Raw genomic sequence first — 25314 nt, forward strand, 5'->3', positions numbered from 1 at the left:
GCTCCCTTTCACTCTAGCCCTTGCCGCCCAGACCCTAACAACAGACGCATCAGACTATGCATGGGGGGCTCACTTGGCAGGGCAGTGCATTCAGGGCAAATGGAACCCAAGACAGATGCATCTGCATATCAACCAAAAAGAAATGTTAGCTGTACAGAATTCCATGACAGCCTTCAAAGACCGCATTCTTCCAGGACAACTGTTGGTAAAGACAGAACACCACAGTTATGTGGTACATAAACATGCGGGGGGAACCCACTCGTACCCTCTCTGCAGACTAGCCATGACTCTGTGGAACACAGCCTTGAGCTACCAAGTACGCCTACAGGCTCAGTTCCTACCAGGCAAGCTAAATTCACTGGCAGACGACCTAAGCATAAATCTCATGGACCCACACGAATGGAAACTGGAACCAAAAATATTCAGCCAGTTGAGGAACAAATGGGGGACTCCAGTGGTAGACCTGTTTGTCTCACCTCAGAACTACCAATTGGACAAATTCTGCACAAGGACTTCCCACAGTCAAGCTTGGAAAGTGGATGCCCTGTCCTTTACCTGGGAAAGCCTCTCGGTCTATGCCTTTCCCCCTCTGCCTCTCCCCTCGAAGGTTCTGCAAAAGATCAAACAGGACAAGCCAAGGACAATACTGATTGCACCAAACTGGCCACGCCAGCACTGGTACCCCTTCTTGCGCAGTATGACACTGCTGGAACCATGGCACCTGCCTCAGACCCCTGTCCCTGCTGTCCCAGCATGCTGGCCAGATTCTGCACCCTCAGCTTCAAACCCTGAACCTTGCAGCATGGCTAATTCCTTGAGCTCTCCAATAGCATCCCTCAGTAAGCAGGTGCTAGATGCCATTCTGGAGGCAAGGAGACCTAGTACTAGAAAATCCTATGCTGATAAGTGGAAAAGATACTGTTCATGGAGCCAGACTCAGGGGGATGGGCACAACAGTGCCCAGCTTACCTCATATTCTACCGTACTTAACAGAAATGCTCCACAAGGGCCTATCCTTCTCATCAGATTTCATGCCTCTGCCATTTCAGCACATTATAATACTGAGCCACCCCTCTTCTCTCACCCCCCTGCTGAAGCAATTCCTTAGAAAGCAAAAAAATTAAGACCCTCCAGGAGAGCCCCTACTCCAGCCTGGGACCTTAACTTTGTATTGGAAAAGCTCACTGTCCCTCCCTTTGAGCCAGCTGCAACTGCAGAGTTGAAATTCCTTTCCTGGAAAACAGCCTTCCTTCTAGCCATCACTTCAGCAAGAAGAGTGTCAGAATTATAGGACCTCATGGCAAGGGAACCCTTCATTATCTTCCATGCAGACAGGGTTTCCCTCGGGACTAATCCTTCCTTTATGCCCAACGTGGTGTCTAGTGTGGTCTTAAATCAGTCCATTCATTTGCCATTTTTTTTCCCTAATCCACAAAACAAAGGAGAACGAATAATGCACTTTCTGGATGTGCACAGACAACTTAGATTTTATTTGGACAGGACTAAGCCTCTCAGAAAATCTGAACAGCTGCTAGTTGGCTTTGCTGCAGGGGCAGAGAGGAAGGCCATTTCAAAGCAAACCATTTCTAAATGGATAGCCCATTGCATTTATTTTTGCTACAAGCACCATGGAAAGTCTACCCCACAGTGGATAACATCACATTCCACCAGGGCTGCATCTACCTCTGCAGCCTTTCTCAGAGGAGTCCCCACCAGGGCATCCTAGAAGCTGCTACCTGGAGCTCTGTACATACCTTCACCAAGCATTACCACATGCCTATTTTTTTCTACATCCAGAGCTGGTTTTGCCACTGCAGTCTTGCAGGGCTTAATAGCTGGCCCTAATGCTCTTTAACTTGTTCCTCCCTTCCTTAGCTTTGGGAATCAACCCAAATGTGATGACTGCAGCAGTGAAACACGAAGAACATAGTACAGTTGTGTACACTTACCATAAATGTAGATGTTAGAGTGTATTCACTGTTGCAGTCCTGGTTACCCTCCCTCCAGCCCCCTGATTTCTCTTGGCTCTACCTTTCCCTTCTTGTTTGGTGTATTTAAGTTTTCTGGTGTATTTGCTTTTTGATGGAGGTGTACCATAACATATAATTGCTTCCCATTGTGGGGGCACCTGACGTCTGGGGCAAGAAAAACTGATTTAATGGCATCGGATGCATGTTTTATACCTCTGACGACCTGACGTCATGGAAGAAGAGACCGCATCCAACGCAAGAATCCAAGACTCTGGTATTCAGGCCGGCTGAGGGCTACCTGCAGGCAGATAACCCAAATTTGATGACTGCAACAGTGAATACACTCGAACATCTACATTTATGGTAAGTGTACACAACTGTACTTTTTTCTTTCCTGTAGTCAGGAATATTACTTTATGCCTTCCTTTGACATCCAGGATAATTTTGAATATTCAGAAGGACCATCCAAAGATCATTGTGGTATCCCCTGCCCCTCTTTTGGCCCAGGCAACATTAGATGTTAAGTTGTCTTTCTCGCCTATATTTTTGCTGGTTGGGTTCGGAGCCGATCCTCGGCTCCGACTCGGCCATCTTCTAAAGCTCGAGAGCCACAAACTGGCTCGAGGCCTCCCCATATCCCATGATGCTTGGCGCTAGATACCCAGATCTCATTTGCCACTTCTGCTGCGAGGTTGCTCTACTGGCTCAGGTCATATAAAACTTCTGTATTGTCTTTTTTCTGTCACAATTTAGTAAATATCTAGAGTAGAATTATCGTTTAGTTATTTCCCTTATATTGTATAAGTTTTTGTAGCTGAATCCTTGTCCTTTCTCTTCCAAAACTCGTTTTACTTAGAGAGTCCCCCCCCCCTTCTACTTCTCCCTTTTTCCAATATGTCCAAGGATCCTAAGCCGTCCGGATTCAAGAAGTGTGACTCATGCTGTCAGAAGATGTCTCTGACAGATGGTCACACTTCTTATGTTTATTGTCTGGGCACCATGCACCTACAGGACTCTTGCTCCATTTGCCATGCGTTCAGTCCAAGAGTCCTGCAGGAGCGCAAAAATAAATTGATCCTTAGAGGTTTACTTAAACCTCAAGATTCACCGGCTAAGGCTCAGCCTGTGAAATCTTCCAGGGCACCTAAACCATCGGCTCCCAGTTCAGAGCCATCGTTGGGTGAATCTGTACTTTCCATTTCGGCTCCGGCTGGCACCGATGCTCCTCCCTCCCAGTCAGCTCCGGTATGCTCTTCGGAGCCTTCTGAGAGTCGAAAAAGGTCCAGGTCTCCCTCTCTGGAGTCTATACGCTCGGCTCCGAGATCACCTCTGCACCAATTGGAGCGTAGTCATCGCTCATCCCACTCTTCTTGGTCCTCAAGACTTTCAGACCATGACTTGGAAAGAGTGGTCAGCAGACTGCTAAAATTGCAGGCCCTGGCTGAAATGTCCAGCCCCCCTCACCAGGGTCGGCTCCATCCACGTCTGCAGATATTCCTCCTCCGACTCACCCTTTGAGCTTGGAGCTCCGGAGTTCATGGGGGTTCGAGTCGTGTAACCGTCGGCTCCGATACCTGCTCCTTCGGTTCTGTCGTCGGCTCCGATCACTTCCATGGTTCCGTCCTTGGAGGGATCGGGTGCCGGGACTCCCTTGTTGGCTCCGAGGAGGCGAGTGGCATCGGACCCTTGTCTGACCCCGCTCTCCCCCTTGGAGCCTCTGCTCAGGTGAGTTCGGCTCCCACATCGGCCTCAGAGCCTTTCCCCCTCTGTGCGGAGGGGAATTCTGATTTCTTCTGAACCGGATCCCCCTCTCCGTTCCGATCGGGATGCCTTTGAGGTGATGAGGAATGTTCTGGCCCCTGAGCCAGTGCCACGATAGAACCCCTCGGCTCCTCTCCCTATGGTGCCTGCGTCAGCCTCTGCCTCTCTTCCAGACCCCAAGCGTGGGGATCCAGCGCCCCAGGACACCTCTTTGGGTATATCTTCCTCTTCCGAGGCCTACCCTGATCATTCAGAGGAACCCTTCCAAGGATGAGTAGGTATTCCTGGACACGTTTGGATCCCGACCTTCCACCTCATGGATGTCTCCACCTTTCGACCCACTGATGTCTGTGGTGGCTCGGAAGGCGTGGTCAGCTCCTGACACAGTGGAACCGACTCCACAAAGACCAGCAAAATTCATTACTGCACCACAGGACAAGAAATTTTTGACAAAAGGTGTCCCCGTTGATGCCATGGTGGTAGCGGCGGCTACGAAGAAGGAGTTGGCTGAAACTTCTTCATCTGTCCATCCCCCTAACAAGGAGTCTAGGACGATGGACAGATATGGGAAGCGGATGTTTTCTTCAGCGACTTTTACCATAAAGTCTCTGAATTACTTGTGCCACTTTATCCGTCTACAGAGGGATCTCCTTAAAGAGCTTGGAGATGCCCTTCAAGATCCATCAGCTGAGGGGGCCCAGGCCAAGGTTGCCTCCCAGCTGGCGACTCTTAATTCAGTGGTTAACTCCTCCATGAGGCTCATTTCTTATGCAGCCGATGGGGCGAGTAGAGCCGCAGGCACAGACGTCGCTCTGAGGAGACACGCTTGGATGCGGCTTTGTAACTTTGCGGAACCTTTCAGAGCATCTTTCACCAACACCCCCTTTGGTTCTTCTCTCTTTAGATCGCAGGTGAAGGACACCCTTACCAGGTGTGAACAGGAAGGCAAGACTCTCTCTGCTGTAGGGGTCTGTTTTTCCACTCCTTCCAGACCATATCCCAAGGGTCAGAAGAGTGGAAAAATGTGGTTCCGGAAATCCCAGGGAGCCTTGCCTGACACACGTGGTGAGTTTCCCTCCAGGGGCAGAGGAGGGAACAATAACAGACGCCTCCCTCATGGCCGAGGGGGTCCGCAAAATCAGGGCAGCAGAGAATCTTTCTCTGACAAGCCCTTCCAGCATCCCTGAAGGGGTTGCCCAGCTGTCCACCTCTGGAGGCAGTCGGGGGAAGATTATCGCTGTACCCAAGAGCCTGGCAAGACATAACACAAGACAAATGGGTACAGTCTGTTATATCCGGAGGTTACAAAATTCCCTTCGTTCGCGCACCATTCTTGCCGAACAAGTCCCTTCCAGATATTCCACCCAATCTAAGGGATCAAGCAGTTCAGGAAGTTGCAAAACTGCTAAGAGAAAGGGCCATCCAGCAGGTCCCAGCAGACCAGCAAGGATCCAGAATTTACTCAAGGTTCTTTTTGGTACCAGAAAAGACAGGGGACTGGAGACCCATTTTGGATCTCAGCAGACTAAACAGGTCTGTACAAAGAACCAAGTTTCGGATGGTCACGCTACAGTCCATTTTACCCTTCCTGGGTCAGGACAATTGGATGTGCTCCATAGATCTTCAGGATGCGTACTACCACATTAAAATGGACAGGCACTCCAGAAGATTCCTGCACTTCCGGCTGGGAGCCAGCCATTATCAGTTCAGAGCTCTGCCCTTTGGTCTCACCACAGCCCCCAGGATGTTCACCAAATGTATGGCAGTAGTTACCGCTCATCTGAGACGGCAAGGATTCCAGGTGTTTCCTTATCTAGATGACTGGCTCCTCACTGCTACCACCAGGCATCATCTTCTGCAAGCCAGAGACTATACCATACAGATGTGTTTCAGATTAGGTATCACTATAAATTTTGAAAAGTCTGCTTTGTCGCCTTGTCAGTCTATCACCTTTATAGGCGCAAACTTAAATACAAAAGACAGGTCAGCCAGCCTTCCACCAGACAGGGTGGTAGTCATTCGGCAGCATGTCCAGGTCTTGTTAGGTTGCAAGAGAATTCAAGCCAGGTTCGTACTTCAAACACTGGGTCTCATGGCAGCGGCACTCATACTCGTCCCTCTGGCCCGTTTCCACATGAAGATTCTCCAATGGCTCCTTTTCACCCAATGGTCCTTTCAGCAGCTTCCCATGTCTCACATGATTATCATTACAGAAGTATGCAAAAAGCACCATGCGTGGTGGATGGTCTCCCCATCAGTACCCCTGGGCAGACCATTTGTACTTCCCCCTCCAGTTGCTACGGTAACCATGGACACCTCCCTGATCGGGTGGGGGGCATTATCAGGGCAGAACAGTCCAAGGCACTTGGCAACCTCAAGAGTACCATCTGCACATAAATGTCTTGGAGATGAGAGCCGTGCTTTTAGCATTGCAAGCTCTTCAGGACTCTCTTCCTACTGGGACAGTTGCAATTCAAACGGACAATATGTCAGTTGTATGGTACATCAACAAGCAGGGCGGAACCAGGTCCTACCCCCTATGTCGAGAAGCACTCAGACTCTGGCAGTGGGCGATCTCTTCCCAATGGTTTCTGACTGCAATGCATATCCCTGGGAAATCCAACGTCATAGCAGACAGGCTGAGCAGAGCTATTCTGATGCCTCACAAGTGGTCTCTGAATCAAGTAGTGGCGGACCAAATCTTCCACAAATGGGGGCAACCTTGCTGCGACCTCTTTGCCACCCCCTTCAACAGCAAGTGCAACAACTTCTTCTCTCTCCTTCCACATCCAGAGTATTCCCCCAGAGACGCTCTAGTCCACGATTGGCCTCAGGGACTTCTATATGCATTTCCCCCATTTTCTCCAATTCCCAAGCTGATACAGAAAGCTACAGTATTGGGTTGCAAAATGATCCTCATTGCCCTGTACTGGCCTCGACAAATATGGTTTCCGTTCTTGCATCATTACCTTATCGAGCAGCCTTGGACTGTGGAACCAATTCCAGACCTTCTTATCCATCAATCGGGCGGGCTGCATCACTCCCTACAATCTCTCAAGCTCACGGCTTGGTTGCTCCACTTCCAACCCTAGCCAGGCTTCCGATATCTCCCAGTCAGTGCGTCAAATCATTTTATCATTGCACAAGTCTACCACTAGAAAAACTTAAGCTAGTAAGTGGAAACGTTTTTCTTCCTGGGCAGAGGCTAAGAATATAGATCCTTTTTCAGCCCCTGTTCACCACATCTTGGAATTCCTCGCCGAGCTTTTTCATGCTGGCTCCGCTTCGGCTACAATTAGAGTGCAGTTAGCAATTTCAAATTTTCACATTGGCCTTTCACAAAGTAGTATAATGTCTCATAAGCTTTGTAAGGCCTTCCTCAAAGGAACCACTGTGCTCAGGCCCCCTGTTAGAGATCCTCCATCCCCGTGGGCTCTGAATTTGATTCTAGCCTCTCTAATTTTGCCCCCCTTCGAACCGGCAGCTTCCTGTTTGTTGAAGTTTTTATCGTGGAAAACACTTTTTCTGGTAGCAATCACTTCAGCCAGACGAGTTTCCGAGCTGCAGGCTCTGTGTACACGTCCCCCCTACCTAGTGTTCCACAAAGACAGGGTTGCTCTTAGGAGTAATCCATCCTTCCTTCCTAAGTTCTCTTCTGAGAACAACTTGAATCAGTCCATTGACCTTCCTGTATTTTTCCCCAACCATTCCAGCAGGGCGGAATATAAGTTACATCAGTTAGATGTTCACAGACAACTTCGTTTTTATTTGCACAGGACTAAGGCCTTCAGAAAATCGGATCAGCTTTTCCTCTCTTATGCAGAGGGCAAACAAGGTATACCAGTATCAAAAGTAACTTTATCCAGGTGGCTGACTTCTATTATTACTTTTATCTGTCAGCTGAGGAATAAACAATTGCCTGTTAAAACCAAAAGGGCACTCCACCAAAGCATTAGCCACTTTGGTTGCTTTTCAGGCTAGGTTGCCCATGGAATCTATTTGTGCAGCAGCTACGTGGGTAAACCCTCATACTTTCATATCGCATTATAAGTTGGACATGATTTCCAGGAGCAGAGCTGATTTTGGTTCCACTGTTCTGAAGAGTCTGTTCCATTGAGCCATCCAGGATATTAGGTGCTAGGGACGCTGTCCCAACCAGCAAGAATGAAGGAGAGATAGACAACTTAACATAAAAAAAGTTATGTACCTACCATAACATTCCATGTTAGTTGTCTCCTCTCACCTTCTTTCTTGTGTCCTCCCCTCCATCCCCCTATCTTACTAGACCGAGAAGAGTTTTCTCTATAATATTGCTCAGGCTGAGCCTTCTCTGGCTATCCCACTCTACCTAGTGGTCATTATAGTTGGGCTTATGTATGATAAGGATAGGATTCCTTCATCATTTTGTCTGCTGTTAGTCTTACCAAACGAGATCTGGGTATCTAGCGCCAGGCATCATGGGATATGGGGAGGCCTCGAGCCAGTTTGTAGCTCTCAAGCTTTAGAAGAAGGCCGAGTCGGAGCCGAGGATCGGCTCCGAACCCAACCAGCAAGAAAGAAGGCGAGAGGAGACAACTAACATGGAACGTTATGGTAGGTACATAACTTCTTTTTCTCCATTCTCATTGAGTTGGCCAAGAGCAATTACTCGGAGTAGATCTAGTCACACAAGACAAAGGGAGTTTAATACAAACCATTGTCGAACATCTGGTACAAACTGCCTGGTTGATTCAATTGTTATACCTTTTAGGCACTAATTTCCAAGGGACATGCAGTACATATTAAAGGAGGCAAGAAAACCTACTACTAGGAAGTCTTTTATTGGTAAGTGGAAAAAGATCTAGTTGGTGCCAATCCAAAAACTAAGATCCCTTTGGGGTTTATGTAACACTGGTGCTGAAATATTTGTGGAAGTTACTATCCTTAGGCCTCTCATTTCACTGTCAAGGTACATCGTAAGGCCATTTCTGCATGTTTGCCCATGGATCTTCCACTTTCTTGTCTCCTGTCTTTTTAATGAAAACGTTTCTGAAAGGAGTTTTACACCGGAGACCTTGTAAACAGTTCACCCCTTGGGATCTTAACATTGTGTTCGAAAAGGTAATCGTGTCTCTATTTGAACCTGTTCATCAGGCAGATTTGAAGTTCTTTGCATGGAAAACTGTTCTTGTTGCTCTGACATATGCACGAAAAATATGTGAGTTGCAAGTTGATGTTCATAGTGTTTCACTGTTGCAGTCATTACACTTGGGTTATCCTGCTGGTAAGCGACCCGTAGTCGGCCCGAGTTCCAAAGTCTTGGTCTGGCGTCAGTTCCTGTCGCCTCTTCCCTGACGTCGGTGCGCCAGGGGTATAAAAGTTGCAACCGACGCCATTTTCTTCAGTCTTTCTTGCCGCGCGGTGCCCAAAGCATAAGCAGTTCGCAAGTGCCGGTCGGCTGACTCCTGAGATTTTCAAAATTGAATTTCAGAACCAAAGTCTTCAATAAAGCTAAGTACCCCGTTGGGGAAATTTTTTCTTGCTCCAGACCGATATCAGTAAAAGTTAATAATTGTATTTCTTGTGGGAAGCAAATACCTCATAAGGACTTTCACTCTTACTGCATTCCTTGCCTAGGAACTGACCACTACGTCACTAGCTGTCGGTTTTGTGCTAGATTCAATAAACGCACTATTAAACGTCAGTTTGATTTTGCTTTACATTATCTTGGGCGAAGATTTAATTACATAATGCCGTCGGAACAACCGACGACCGGAATGTATAAAAAACGCAGAGACAAAGAAAGACAGGCATCCGAGGTCCAAAACCGACAACGAAGCCTCTTCTAGGCCAGTCGCCGGTTTGCCCGTTCTCAGTGAGGCGCTTTCGCAGCCCCTGACACCCGCTACCTCAGAGCCACAGGCCACAACCAATAGCCACGTGGAGACACCGAGGCCTGTGGAAACTCAAGGTATTGGGCCTACAGAAAATATACCCTCAGATGGGTCCGGAGCCGCTGAGCAGACACCGGTTTCTGAGGGTGTTTTCAGACCTTCACAGCTTACAATTAAGGCTACTACAGCAGCAAAGGCAAAGTCAAAAACACCATTAAAGACAAAGAAACAAGTACAGCATTCCCCAGAACTGTCATCCATGCCAAAGAAACAGATGTTTAAAATGGCCGAAGACCTTATTACTTTAATCAGGGGCTCCCATCCCCCTCCTGACAAAAGGCCTAGGCAAGACACTGATTATGATTCCTCTGATCAAGTTTCCATTTCTTCTGATTCTTCTTCTGACCAAGGATACTCACTCCCTCCCTATGAGGACTCTGATGCTGAAGAGTCCATTCCTTCAGCCTCTTCGCCTGAGGATTACTATTTTGGGGAAACCCTACACACCATGAGGGAGCATTTCCATTGTGAGAGCCAGGATTACTCAGAATCCAAGAAAAGGCTCAGAGATTGCCTTCTATTGCCTCAGCACAGGCCCTTGGCTATCCCCCCCCTGTGCTTGATATTGTTGATGATGTTTTTTCTGAATCCAGTCTGTCTCCAGATTCTTTACCCCCTGCACCAGTAAAGCCAGACGGGTACTAAAGGGTCCCTGACTCTCATAAATTTCTTTACAAGAACCCCGCTGCAGACCCAGAAACTATTTCTCAGGGTCCAAAAGGGGTTAAAGCTTCCACTGCCAAAAATCCTGTTCCCTCAGATAGGGATTCCAGAGCTCTGGACAGATGGGGGAAAAAGTTTACACTTCTGCTACTTTAGCTGTAAGAGCTTTAAACTGTCAGTTTCAAATGCTTAAATATCAGCAGTATCTCATGTCATTGTTAAAGCAGAAAATGGTTACAAATATAGAAGGTCCTGGCACTAAAGAAATGCAGGATTTATTGCATGCAGTTGAACAAGTGGGAAAGCATACTTTGCAATGTGGTTTTGATTCTTTAGAGGCTTCTTGCAGAGCTGCAGTTACAGGCTCAGTTATTCGAAGACATGCTTGGTTGAAAGAGCAAAGTTTACCTAACCATGTTAAAATGAAATTGTTAGATGCTCCACTACAGCATGACACTTTGTTTGGTGTTAAGGCAGAAGAGGTGTTAAAGAAAATGGAGGCTAAAGCAAAGTCAAAGCAAAGTCAATGCAAACTGTTAAAAGATTTCTTACAGGTTCAGCCACCTAGATTTAACAGAAACTGGTCCTTTCCAGTGTCAGACAGGCCACAAAGAGGCAGATACAGACGCCCAAGAGGCAGATCTCAGCCCCAAGGCTCCTACAGACCTAAACAATGGGGTGCTTCAGCCCCCAAAGGAGGAGAAGACAAATCACAACCTTATAGGAAACCGTCACAATGACTTCCCTCTGCAAATACCAAGCTCTTATCAGTTGACAGCTCCCCTAGGGGGAAAGCTAGCACTTTTCACAAATTGGCACATGATCACCCAAGACCAGTGGGTGCTGAATATAGTTTCTCAAGGGTACAGGTTCCACTTCCACATGCTTCCAAAACCAAAAGGTATGCCAATCCTGCCACAAAACCAATGGGCAGAGGCACAAAAACAGATTGCTGCTCTTATGGATATGGGAGCTATTCAAAATGTTCCACAAGAACAGGGCCAAGATTTTTACTCAAGACTTTTCCTAGTACCCAGAAAGGACAAAGCATGGAGACCAATACTGGACCTGTCAATCCTAAATGCTTTCCTGGATGTTCCAAAATTCAAAATGTTAACACTACAGCAACTCTTGCCCATGCAGGGCAAAGAGGCTTGGCTAGTTACTTTGAATCTCAGGGAGGCATACCTGCACGTCTCAATCAGACAGTCGTGCAGAAGATACCTCAGATTTATAGCAGGCTCAATGCATCATCAATTCTCTGCACTGCCCTTTGGCTTATTTACTGCGCCCAGGGTCTTCACAAATTGCCTGGCACCAGTAATTGCATTTTGCAGACAGAAAGGAATTCAAATATATCCCTTCTTGGACGACTGCCTTATTCAAGCAAACAGCAAAGACATTCTTCTAAAGCACCTGGCGTTTGTAAAAAGATTACTAATTTGCCTATGGTACACAGTAAATGAAAATAAATCAAAACTAGTACCCTCTCAAGAGATAATATTCCTGGGTGCAAGCTTAAATACAGCTACCCAGATGGCTTATCTCACGCCAGACAAACAAAGGTAAATGACTCATTACTTTCAAATGATGGCAACAAAGACCCAGCTCCCTGCAAGAAAAATTCTGCAGACCCTGGGTTTCATGGCATCTTGCATTCTACTAATTCCATATGCCAAACTGCATATGAGGAAACTACAATGGTATCTAAAAAGTGTTTGGACTCAGCATTGTCACAGCCTAGAGACAATCATAACCTTGATTCCCTGCCAACAACAGGAGTTTCGATGGTGGTCCCAGGCCTGTCACCACAACAAGGGACAGCCTTTCACCTTACCTACAGCCAGGCAGACAATAACAATGGATGCATCGGATTATGCCTGAGGAGCACATATGGCAGGAAAATGTAATCAGGGCACATGGCCCAAGGAACAAATGCATCTTCACATCAATCAAAAAGAGATGCTAGCTGTACAGAATGCCCTGACAGCCTTCAAGGACCTAATACATCCAGGACAATTATTAATAAAGACTGACAATACCACAGTTATGTGGTACATAAACAAGCAAGGGGGCACACATTCCTACCCCCTATGCAGACAAGCCATGACTTTGTGGAACACAGAACTGACCTACCAGGTACATCTGTAAGCACAATTCCTGCCAGGGACAAAAAATACACTGGCAGACGAACTAAGCAGAAATCTCATGGATCCTCACGAATGGAAGCTAAATCCACAAGTGTTCAACATGATAACAAGGGAATGGGGACATCCAGACATAGATCTTTTTGCCTTCCCTCACAATTACCAATTACAGAAATTTTGCACAAGGACTTATCACTCTCAAGCATGGAAAGTGGATGCTCCATCTTTCAACTGGGAAAACCTGACAGTCTATGCCTTTCCTCCGATGCCTCTTCTCACCAAGGTGCTTCTAAAAGTCAGACAAGAGAGGCCAAAAATGATCCTGATTGCCCCAGACTGGCCACGCCAGCACTGGTACCCAATCCTGAAGATTTTGTCCCAAGGCCCACCTTGGCCTCTACCTCAAATCCCTCATCTTCTGACTCAGCAAAACAATCAGATTCAGCACAGTCAAATCAGAACCGTAAACCTGGCAGCATGGCCACTCAGACTGCACCTCTCTCTTAAGCTGTTATGGATGTAATTTTGGAAACCAGGAGACCCAGCACTAGGAAATGTTATGCGGGAAAATGGAAGAGATTCTGTGCTTGGAACCAGGCACAAGGACTCGACCCTCTGGTCCCTAATATACCTCAAATTTTACAATACCTGACTGAGATGTTGGACAAAGGCCTATCTTTTTCTTCTATTAAAATCCATGCCTCTGCCATTTCAGCTTATTACAATACGGATCTTCCTTTTATTTCACATCCTCTTCTACGACAGTACCTCAGAGGGGCAAAGAATATTAGACCCCCTAGGAGAGCACCAGTACCTACTTGGGACCTCAATTTTGTTTTAGAAAAACTAACACTGCCTCCATTTGAACCAGCCAGCACAGCTGACCTAAAATTCTTGTCATGGAAAACTGCTCTACTCCTAGCAATAACTTCAGCAAGAAGAGTCTCAGAGTTACAGGCATTGATGGCTGTGGATCCTTTCCTCATTTTTCACCAGGACAGGGTTTTTCTAAGGATGAACCCAACATTCATGCCAAAAGCGGTCTCCAATGTGGCCTTAAACCAAACTATTAATCTGCCTACTTTCTACCCAAATCCCCAGAATATAGGGGAAAGACTTCTACATTCTTTGGATATACACAGGCAGCTACGATTTTACTTGGACAAAACAAAAGCTTTCAGAAAATCTGAACAACTGTTTGTGGCATATGCTGCAGGATCACAAGGAAAACCTATTACAAAGCAGACAATCTCCAAATGGATAGGACACTGCGTCCACTTCTGTTATGCCCAACATGGCAAATCTGTGCCTAAGTACATTAGGCCTCATTCTACCAGAGCAGCAGCTACTTCAGCAGCTTTCCTCAGAGGGGTACCCACCAAAGACATCTTAGAAGCTGCAACATGGAGCTCAGTGCACACTTTACCAAGCACTACCACCTACCTCTCTACTCCAAATCCAGAGCAGGCTTTGCCACTGCAGTTCTGCAGGGCTTGTTAGCCTCGCCAAATCCATTCTAGACCCAGCCACCCAACCTCAGCTTTGGGATCCTACCCAAGTGTAATGACTGCAACAGTGAAACACGATGAACATAGTACAGTTGTGTACCTACCATAAATGTAGATGTTCGAGTGTATTCACTGTTGCAGTCCAGGTTACCCACCCTCCATCCCCCTCTTTGCTGGGACTATTCTGTACTTCTTCAACTCTATACAACCTATGTGGTGTATTTGCTTGTAGATGAAGGAAATGTTTATAGTAATATATGCATGTTTTTTGGCATAATTTTATCTTTTCAGCCTTCATATCTGGGGGCACCTGACATCTGGGGCAAGAAAAACTGAAGAAAATGGCATTGGTTGCAACTTTTATACCCCTGGCGCACTGACGTCAGGGAAGAGGCGACAGCAAATGACGCTGGACCAAGACTTTGGAACTCGGGCCGACTACGGGTCGCCTGCCAGCAGGATAACCCAAGTGTAATGACTGCAACAGTGAATACACTCGAACATCTACATTTATGGTAGGTACACAACTGTAATTTATGGTGGTTGAACCCTATCTTTTTTTTTTTTTAATACATGGTATCAAGAACAAGTCTCTCATTTATGTCCAGTTTGATTTCTGAGTTTACTTTGAATCCATCAATTTCCTGAACTTCTATCCAGATTCTAAGACCCATGGAGAAAGGTTTCAGTATAATTTGGATGCACATAGCCAACTCATGTTATGTATTAGCAGAACGAACTCCAAATCAGCTATTTGTTTCTTATGATGTGTCCCTTCCTTATGAAGTCTGTCCCAGAAACTGGCTCTGTACATTTCCCTTTGGCAACAGATAGTTTCAGGAGAACTACAGTAGGCATTCAAAACAGACTACTTCAAGATGGTTGCCCTTATTTATTGCCTTTAGTTATACCCACCATAGTAAACTAGTTCCAGGCAGTATCAAGGCACATTCTCTGTGAGCCTTTGCTTCTAGAGTCCACCCCTTTCCAATATGCCATCACAGAAGTATTCTAGAGGCAAGGTCATGTTCCTTTGCTCATACTTTTGCAAAACATTCCTTTTCTAGGTTCAGGATAGGCCCTGCTAGGACCATTCTCCAGAGACCTTCCTCCTCCCAAGTTGGATAGGCTTTGACAATCAACTAATCTAGCTTTAGACTGCTGCAGCAGTGACAATGATGAATAAAGTACAATTGTGTAAGTTGCACTTAGCCATAATAATAGATGTTAAGATTCTTCATTGCTGCAGTAGCCGCAGCAATGAAGAATCTGAACATCTATTACTATGGCTAAGTGCAACTTACACAATTGTACTGGATTCATCATTGTCACTGCTTTCATTAAAAAGAATAAGAAGAATGCTTTCTACAGAGATCCCAACGGCCTGTCACAATTTTATTCTTTTTTCCAATTGCTTATTTGTGTTCATAAAGCCGTTGCGTAGCCTTTTAAGTAGTATTTTCTTTGTATAAGGTGTAGCATGTGAGACATTCAGCAATGTCTAAAATAATTGTGAATTGAAAGTGTAATGTCTGTAGCATCACTGACCCAGTGGATGCAAGATAATAAAAGGGTCTGCAGGTAGATTCCTGATTTTCTGCCTGTAACCTTACAAGACAGGGACTGTTAGAGTTGAGAATGGTAACATTTTTTCACATTTATACTTCTTTCATTGCTAAATAAATTACTTATCATGATGTCATCCATTTCAAAGCTGTGTGTAACCACTGTAGCCATAGTTCTGTCTAGTGTATGATCTTTAGCGGTTGCTATAGCAGTCATTGGCTGACCTTCAAAGTAAAACTGTTTTGTTTCCCTGATGTTCGTCGTGTTTCACTGTTGCAGTCATTACTCTTGGGTTATCCTGCTGGTAGTCTGCCTGAATTCCAAAGTTCTAGTCCGGGGTCAGTTGCTGTCGCCTCTTCCCTGACGTCAGTGCGCCAGGGATATAAAAGATGCAGCCGACGCCATTTTCTTCAGTCTTTCTTGTCGCGCGGTGCCCGAAGCAAAAGCAGTTCGCAAGTGCCAGTCGGCCGACTCCTGAGATTTTCAAATCCGAATTTCAGAACCAATGTCTTCATTAAAGCTAAGCACCCCGTTGGGGAAACTTTTTTCTTGCTCCAGACCGATGTCAGAAAAAGTTAACAATTGTATTTCTTGTGGGAAGCAAATACCTCATAAGGATTTTCATTCTTACTGTATTCCTTGCCTAGGCCCTGACCACAACGTTGCTAGCTGTCAGTTTTGTGCTAGATTTAACCAACGCACTATTAAGCGTCGGTTCGATTTTGCAATTCATTACTTTGGCCGAAAATTTAACTATATAATGCCGTCAGAACACCCGATGACCGGAGTTTACAAAAAACGCAAGGACAAGGAAAAGGATTGGCATCCGAAGTCCAAAACCGATGACGAGGCCTCCGTTAGGCCAGTCGCCGGTTCTCAGTGAGGCGCTTTCGCAGCCCCTGGCGCCCGCTACCTCAGAGCCACAGGCCGCTTTTGACTACCACGTGGAGCCGACTGGGCCTCTGGATACTCAAGATATTGGACACTCTGAAATCATTCCCTCAGATGGGTCCGGAGCCGATGAGCAGGCATTGGCTTCTGAGGGTGTCTTCAGACCTACACAGTTATATGTTAAACCATCTTCAGCTTCAAAGACTAAAGCAGCTCTAAAGACAAAGAAACAAGTACAGCATTCTCCTACTTAGACTTCCATGCCTAAAAAACAGATGGTTAAAATGGCTGAAGACCTAATTACTTTGATCAGGGGTTCCCATTCCCCGCCTGATAAGAGGCCTAGGCAAGAGACAGAATATGATTCTTCTGATCAGGTTTCAATTTCTTCTGATTCCTCTTCTGAACAGGGATATGCTTTTCCTCCCTATGAGGATTCTGATGCTGAAGAATCCATTTATTCAGCCTCTCCTCCTGATGATTATTCTTTTGGGGAAACCCTGCATACCATGAGAGAGCATTTCCACTGGGAGAGCCAAGATTACTCAGAATCTAAGAAAAAGCTCAGAGACTTTCTACTACTACCTCAGCACAGACCTTTTGCTATTCCACCTGTTCTAGACATTGTAGATGTATTTTCAGCATCTGGCCTGTCCCCTGACTCTTTACCCCCTGCACCTGCTAAGCCAGACAGATACTACAGGGTCCCAGACTCTCCTAAATTCCTATATAAAAACTCCGCTGCTGACCCAGAAACTATATCTCAGGGTCACAAAGGGGTCAAAGCTTCCACTGCAAAAAACCCTGTCCCCTCTGATAGGGATTCTAGGGCACTGGACAGATGGGGGAAAAAAGTTTACACTTCTGCTACCTTGGCTGTAAGGGCTTTAAATTGTCAGTTTCATATGCTTAAATGTCAGCAATACTTAATGTCACTGCTTAAACAGAAAATGTTGACAAATTCTGAATGTTCAAAGAACAAGGAAATGCAGGATTTAGTGCATGCAGCTGAACAAGTGGGAAACCATACTTTGCAATGTGGTTATGATTCACTGGAGGCCTCTTGCAGGGCCGCTGTTACAGGTTCTTTTATTAGAAGGCATGCTTGGTTAAAGGAACAGAATCTGCCTGATCATGTTAAAGCAAAATTATTAGGTGCTCCATTACAGCATGATACTTTGGTACTAAAGCAGAAGAGGTGTTGAAGAAAATGGAGGATAAAGCGAAATCCATGCAGACAGTTAAATATTTCTTACAGGTACAGCCACCAAGATTTAGCAGGAACTGGCCTTCAAAAAATTGGTCCTTTCCAGTGTCAGGCCACAAAGAGGCAGATACAGACGTCCCAGAGGCAGATCTCAGCCCCAAGGCTCATACAGGCCTAAACAATGGGGTGCTCCTACCTCTAAAAGTGGAGAAGACAAATCACAACCTTACAGGAAACAGTCCCAATGACTTTCCTGTGCCAGATCCAAGCACTTATCTTTTGACAGCCCCCTTAGGGGGAAAACTAGTGCTTTTTTCACCAAATTGGCAAATGATTATCCAGGACAAATGGGTCTTGAACATAGTGTCCCAGGGCTACAGGTTCCAATTTCACACCCTACCAAGGCCAAAAGGTATGCCAGACCTGCCACACAATCAATGGGCAGAGGCACAAAAGCAAATTACAGCCCTCATGGACATGAGGGCCATTCAACAAGTACCACCGCAAGAGCAGGGGCAAGGATTTTACTCAAGACTTTTCTTGGTGCCCAGAAAGGACAAAGCCTGGAGACCAATACTGGACCTGTCTATACTAAACACGTTTCTGGAGGTTCCAAAATTCAAGATGTTGACTGTACAGCAGCTACTTCCCATGCTGGGCAAGAAGGCTTGGCTCGTAATTTTGGACCTAAAAGAGGCATACCTGCATGTCCCAGTCAGACAGTCTTGCAGAAGATACCTCAGATTCATAGCTGGCTCAATGCACTACCAATTCTCTGCACTGCCCTTTGGCTTATCTATTGTGCCCAGGGTCTTCACAAAATGCCTGGCACCAGTAATTGAATTTTGCAGACAAAGAGGAATTCAAATATACCCCTACTTGGACGACTGCCTTATTCAAGCAGAGAACAAAGACATTCTTCTAAAGCATCTGGCATTTGTAAAAAGATTACTAATTTGCCTAGGGTACACAGTAAACGAAAATAAATCAAAACTAGTACCCTCTCAAGAGATAATATTCCTGGGTGCAAGCTTAAATACCACTGCCCAGATGGCTTATCTCACACCAGACAAACAAAGGCAACTGACTTCTTACTTCAAAAAGTTGACAACAAAGACCCAGTTATCTGCAAGGAAAATCCTGCAGGCTTTGGGCTTCATGGCATCTTGCATTTTACTAATTCTGTATGCCAGACTGCATATGAGGAAACTAGAATGGTATCTAAAAAGTGTTTGGACTCAGCATTGCCACAGCCTGGAGACGGTAATTACCCTCATTCCCTGCCTGCAACAGGAGTTTCAATGGTGGGCACAGGCCTGTCACCACAGCAAGGGTCTGCCATTCACTTTTCCCACAGCCAGACAGACACTGCCAACAGATGTATCTGATTGTGCCTGGGGGGCCCATATGGCAGGAAAATGTATTCAGGGCACATGGCCTGCAAGCCAGATGCATCTTCATATCAATCAAAAAGAGATGCTAGCTGTTCAGAATGCCCTGACAGCTTTCAAGGATCTACTTCATCCAGGACAGCTACTGATAGACGGACAATACTACGGTCATGTGGTACATAAACAGGGAGGCACACATTCCTACCCCCTCTGCAGACAAGCAATGACCTTGTGGGACACAGCATTGACTTATCATGTTCACCTGCAAGCACAGTTCCTGCCAGGAAAAACAAATACTCTGGCAGACGAACTAAGCAGAAACCTCATGGATCCCCATGAGTGGAAACTGGATCCACAAGTCTTCAGCATGATAACAAGGGAATGGGGATGCTCAGACATAGATCTGTTTGCCTCCCCTCACAACTGCCAATTACAGAGATTTTGCACAAGGATTTATCACAAACAAGCATGGAAAGTGGACGCTCTATCCTTCAGCTGGAAAAACCTAACAGCATATGCTTTTCCCCCACTGCCTTTCTTTCCCAAGGTGCTCCTAAAGGTCAGACAAGAGAAGCCAAAAATGATACTGATTGCACCAGACTGGCCACACCAGCACTGGTACCCAATCCTAAAGAGCTTGTCTCAAGGTCCAGCATGGATACTGCCTCAAACTTCTCACTTGCTGACCCAACAAAACAATCAGATCCTGCACAGCCAACTCAGGACCTTAAATCTGGCAGCATGGCGGATAATGTAGCCATTCAGAACACTCCTCTTTCAAAAGCTGTTATGGATGTTATATTGGAGGCCAGGAGGCCCAGTACCAGAAATCTTATGCAGAAAAATGGAAGAGATTCTGTGCTTGGAACCAGGAACAAGGCATTGACACGTATGTACCAAATATTCCTCAGATTTTACAATACCTAACTGAGATGCTGGACAAAGGCTTTTCCTTTTTATCAATTAAGATTCATGCCTCTGCCATTTCAGCCCATTACAGTACGGAACCACCTATCTTTTCTCATCCTTTAATAAGGCAGTACCTCAGAGGGGCCAAAAACATCAGGCCTCCAAGGAGAGCACCAATTCTGGCATGGGACCTCAGTTATGTCTTGGAAAAACTCACACTGCCTCCTTTTGAGCCAGCCTCAACAGCTGATATAAAATTCTTATCCTGGAAAACAGCTCTGCTCCTAGCAATAACCTCTGCATGACTAGTCTCGGAGTTACAAGCAATCATGGCTGTGGGACCTTTTATCATTTTTCATCCAGACAGGGTTTCTCTGAGGACAAACCCTACATTTATGCCTAAGATGTGGTGTCCAGTGTGGCCCTCAACCAAACCATTCACTTGCCTACCTTTTATCCAAACCCACAGAACAAGGGTGAGAAAATTCTGCATTCTTTGGACATACACAGACAGCTACGCTTCTACTTGGACAGAACTAAAGCTTTCAGAAAGACTGAGCAACTTTTAGTGTCATATGCTGCAGGATCACAAGGAAAGGCTATCTCAAAACAGACTATTTCTAAATGGATAGGTCATTCCATTCTTTTCTGCTATTCTCAGCATGGAAAATCAGTGCCTAAGGGCATTAGGCCTCATTCTACCAGAGCAGCAGCCACTTCAGCAGCCTTCCTCAGAGGAGTACCAACCAAAGACATCTTAGAGGCAGCAACTTGGAGTTCAGTGCACACTTTTACAAAGTACTACCACTTGCCTCTTTACTCTAAATCCAGAGCAGGCTTTGCCACTGCAGTTCTGCAGGGCCTCATAGCCTCTCCTAACCCTGTTTAGCTCAGCCACCCATCCTCAGCTTTGGGATTCAACCCAAGAGTAATGACTGCAACAGTAAAACACAATGAACATAGTACAACTGTGTACCTACCATAAATGTAGATGTTAGAGTGTATTCACTGTTACAGTCCAGGTTACCCTCCCTCCGTCCCCCTTTCATTTGCTGGGGTTCATCTGTACTTTTCTATTCTATACAACCTATGTGGTGTATTTGCTTGTAGATGAAGGAAATGTTACTTTAGTGCATGTATGTTTATTGGCATAATATATTTAGCCTACCCTTTTGGGGGAACCTGACATCTGGGGCAAGAAAAACTGAAGAAAATGGCGCCGGCTACATCTTTTATACCCCTGGCGCACTGACGTCAGGGAAGAGGCGACAGCAACCTACGCCGGACCAGGACTTTGGAATTCAGGCCGACTGAGGGTAGCCTGCCAGCAGGATAACCCAAGAGTAATGATTGCAACAGTGAATACTCTCGAACATCTGCATTTATGGTAGGCACACAACTGTACTTTTCCAGCTACCTCTTAAACATCTTTCTGAAACGCATGTTGGGGGATACCCAGTAACTGAAAATCTCTGTATTAATTCATATGCTTTAACTGAGCAGTCCTTATCCTCTGTAGTAAATCTGGGTGTTATTACCTGTTCCACAGAATTGGCTTTGCTAGACCTTGTGATCTGGCAGATGCACACTTTTCCAATTTTCATGTTTTACACCTTTTGTATAGGCTTTACCTAAGACAAAAAGATGTGCTACTTATCTGCTGTTATCTCGAGTGCCTCACGTGAGCTAATTTCTAATGACTACAGCCCTTTTTCTTGAACTCTGTAGTATATTTTATTCTGATTTTTTTTTAAGGTAATCAGTTGAAAAAGTAGACTAATTTCAGGCAAAGTACTGTAACTCGAGTTTTGGTGTGCTTGAAGATCAAACACAAAATGTAAATAGTACATGGACTGCCTTCAGTGGTAAGCATGTCAACAACGGACTCTGAATGCTGGTCCTATGTCCTGTACTCTTTAGACTGAAGTCTGACAAAAATATTCTAATTCACAGAGCGTAGAAGGTAAGAGCATCATTCTGAGTGAATTTATTTTCCTGTGATGGCCGCCATTGAAGACGGCCTCTCTAGGTATTAATTTGTCTGTTTGATTTCTCTTATTACACTAAAATGTATAACTACAGTACTTCGGGTGAGAGATGGTAGCAGTGAACTAAAGCTGGGATGTCTTGTTTTGGGTAATCTTTAATAAACTTATTAGATTAACTGTTATTTTGTTTTTTGTATTAGTCTGCTGAAGCCCTGGAATTCATAAGGCGAGACTTGGCAGAGTTCTCCCAGGTGGTACAGCATGACACAGCAAACACTATTGCAGCAACAGCACATGCAGTAAAAGAGAAACTGGTGGTAAGTATCAATGCAGAGAGCTTTAATGCACCTTTTGGTCTTATCACCAGAAGTTTTCCTAGTTTTAACTTCATTGAAATTGTTGCAGTCAGAATTTGGTCTTAGAAAAATTGGGGGAGGAGAATGCTTCTTGCGTCGCAAGAATACAAGGTGACACTTCAGCAGTGAATGTAGATATGAGAGTGAATGAAAAGTGAAAGAGAGAAAATGGAATTCTCTTCATTCCTCTCTTAAGGACCTGTGCAGACTTTGAAAACTTTAAATCTCAGTTGCATTCCTACCTTTACTCTTAACAGAAAATGCAACTGCATTCTCCCCACGTAGTCCTATACGTCTCTCTCCACCTCTAAACCCCTCTCCAGCTATGATTACTAGCCTCTCTGGGTATGATCTATAGGCTACCGCACATAGGTTGATACTAGGCTATCTGCCCGAAGGCATTTATAAGCCTAGCCAGAATGTGTTGGCTTTCACCGCCCCCTTAGATTAGTTCCCTGTGCCTCTGTCCAGCAGAGCCACTGTACACATATGTACATATTGTAAATATAAAATTTGTACCATGTACCTAAGAATCTACACCTGCTCTCTAACATGAAATTTAACTGTAAATTGTTAATTAATAATATTGTGTCTGTATCTAAAGGTAACATGTACCTAAGAAATTACACCTGCTTGCTAGCATGAAACATAGTTGTAAATTGTTGTTCTTTTCTATATTGTATCTGTATCTAAACTTTGTAACATGGAGCTTTTCTCCCCGGGCCTCCACTGAAAACGGGCTCTCTGAGCCCAGCGGATATCCCCGGTCATCAAACTGGAAATAAATAAATAAATGAGAGCAAGTCTGTGATGCACCCTAGGAAGCCTTTCGGGTCCATTGGTCAAGAATGCCATTTGATGATTTTGTTCATGTGTACAATAGGTACGGTGGGCTGCCATAAGAGTGACAGCACTGCCTGTTTTGTAGCAATGATGATGCATTCTGTTCATACTGTGTTGAAGTCAGATGATGTATCTTGAGTTGAAAGTTATAAAATCCTTCTTTAAAATGAAAGTGGTACAATGCTTAAGTGTTCACCAGCATCATCAACCCTCTTTTTTTTTTTCCATTATTCTACATGAGGCTGGGGCATTTTGTATGCTACCTGTCTTAATTCTGTGCTATTCTGTTTTTGTCTTAGTCATTCCTGACTGCCACAGGTCTTCTGTCACACAGTGCATACACCCCTAGACTGGATATCTCTGTCTCTTACTGTCCTCCTGTCTTTCCCAAACCTGCTGTACCAGATTGCCTTCTGCTTTCCTGCATATGTCACTGACCCACTGCAGTCTGTTTTCCTTGAGGTTACTTTGGCTTCTTTTACTCTGATGTACTAATTACCTTGTTTCTCTTAGTGTGCCTCCTACCACCCCCCTCAGACATGTCGTCATCTTCATCATCTCGCACTCCCTCTACTACTGTGCCTTCACTGCACAGGCTTCTGTCATACAGAAGAACTGGTCTCACCACTGATTTGTATACCTTAATTTTCTACTTTCTTGGCATTCTTCTATCACGCTACTAATGACACACTGCCAGTTGGCTGAAGCACCTTCAGATTCTAGCTTTTATGTCCTCATTCATACTTCCCTTCTCCTCAACCACCCCCCTCACGTATTTGAAGCTGTTAACCTGTTCCACTGTTTTCCCTTCTATCTCAGTTTTCAGCTTCTTGTCTCTATTTGCTGCCATGACAGCTGTTTCCTGTGTACTCATTTACAGCTCGTGTGACTTCAGTTTTGCTTTCCAGTGCCCTGATTTGCTGAAGTTCCCATTCAGAATCTGCTTGTAGAACCATATTGTCTAAACAGTAGCTCTGTTGGTCTGTTCTCTCTGACTTCTTTGCTATAGCAGTCCATCGCCAGTATAAGTAGCAATGTACTCCAAGTTGACCATGATACACTTTCACTCCCACCAAACACTATTTGTACTTGTGTCACTGGGTCCTTGTACATTGCTTGAACTCACTCTACCAGTGTTTCTTGGACTTCAGACAGCATAGGACTGCCTAAATCAGGTTTCTTGGATTTAATTTGCTTTCTTCAAGTCTTAGACTCTCTTCCTATCTCCAGCTTCTTCTTCACCATCTCACTGCAGACATTGGGTCTTTTGTGTTGCACCCTGATATGAATCTGAACTGCTGTTCTCCCAACTTAATTTTTACTACAGCATTTGTATATCAGTCACCCTGTTTGACACTTTTAGCAGTGTAATAAGAGCTGATACTGCTGGTACTGCCCACTGTTGCAAATGTCTTCTTTCTTTTTGTAGTGTCACTAGAATTCTGCATTCGTCTGCGATATGCCTTTCTCTCAGTACTGTGATGAGTGTCCTCCGGAGCAATTTCTCCCTTAAGTTACCCAACATTTTGATATGTGCCATGACTTCATCTGAGCCTGCTGCTTTTTCCTGATTTTCTTAAGTGCTGTTTTTATTCTCAGGTGGGTGGTTCTTCCTCTTTCATTTGAGGTTTTAAGTGGCTCCGTACAGTTTCTGTTTGTTTTCTTCATTTGAGGTTGGTAGTGGCTCCGTACAGTTTCTGTTGGTTTTCTTCATTTGAGGTTGTAAGTGGCTCCGTACAGTTTCTGTTGGGTTTTCTTCATTCAGAACCTGCTGGCAGTACTCTCTTCATCTATCTTGATGTCCTTTGGACTGGTGAGCAGATTGTTGCTGGCATCTCTTATGCATTGTATCTGACTGTCTTCATTGTCTTTCTGTCCTTGCCTTGCAACCTTATAAAGTTCCTTTGTGCCATTTACTGAGTCATTTTCCAAAAGCTGATAGAGTTTCTCTAATACCTTGTTCTTTGCCATTGTGACTGCTGTTTTGGCCCCTTTGTTAACCACCCAGTATTCCTCCTTAGCCTGGTCCATCTTTTTTCTTTCTCTCACTTCTTCCTACACTTTCTTTTTGGACTTCTGCATTCCATCACCGGCTTTCCTTATCCAACCTTTATGCATACCTGGCACAGCTGTATACCTTTTCTGTAGTTTTTACACATGCTGTTTTGAGATGTTGCTAAT

The 25314-nt window shown here is 45.1% G+C and overlaps 1 protein-coding gene across 1 annotated transcript in view; it reads left to right on the forward strand.

The window, feature by feature from the left end:
• BSDC1 (BSD domain containing 1) overlaps positions 1–25314 on the forward strand; it is an 871248-nt gene that overhangs the window by 270918 nt on the left and 575016 nt on the right. Inside the window, exon 3 of the mRNA XM_044082455.1 lies at positions 22135–22251. Coding sequence (XP_043938390.1) covers positions 22135–22251 — 117 coding nt within the window. The remainder of the gene's footprint in view (positions 1–22134; positions 22252–25314) is intronic.

The sequence above is a fragment of the Protopterus annectens genome, chromosome 1.part1 (assembly GCF_019279795.1).
Source record: "Protopterus annectens isolate FY-2018-M chromosome 1.part1, PAN1.0, whole genome shotgun sequence".
In the NCBI taxonomy this organism is placed as follows: domain Eukaryota; kingdom Metazoa; phylum Chordata; order Ceratodontiformes; family Protopteridae; genus Protopterus; species Protopterus annectens.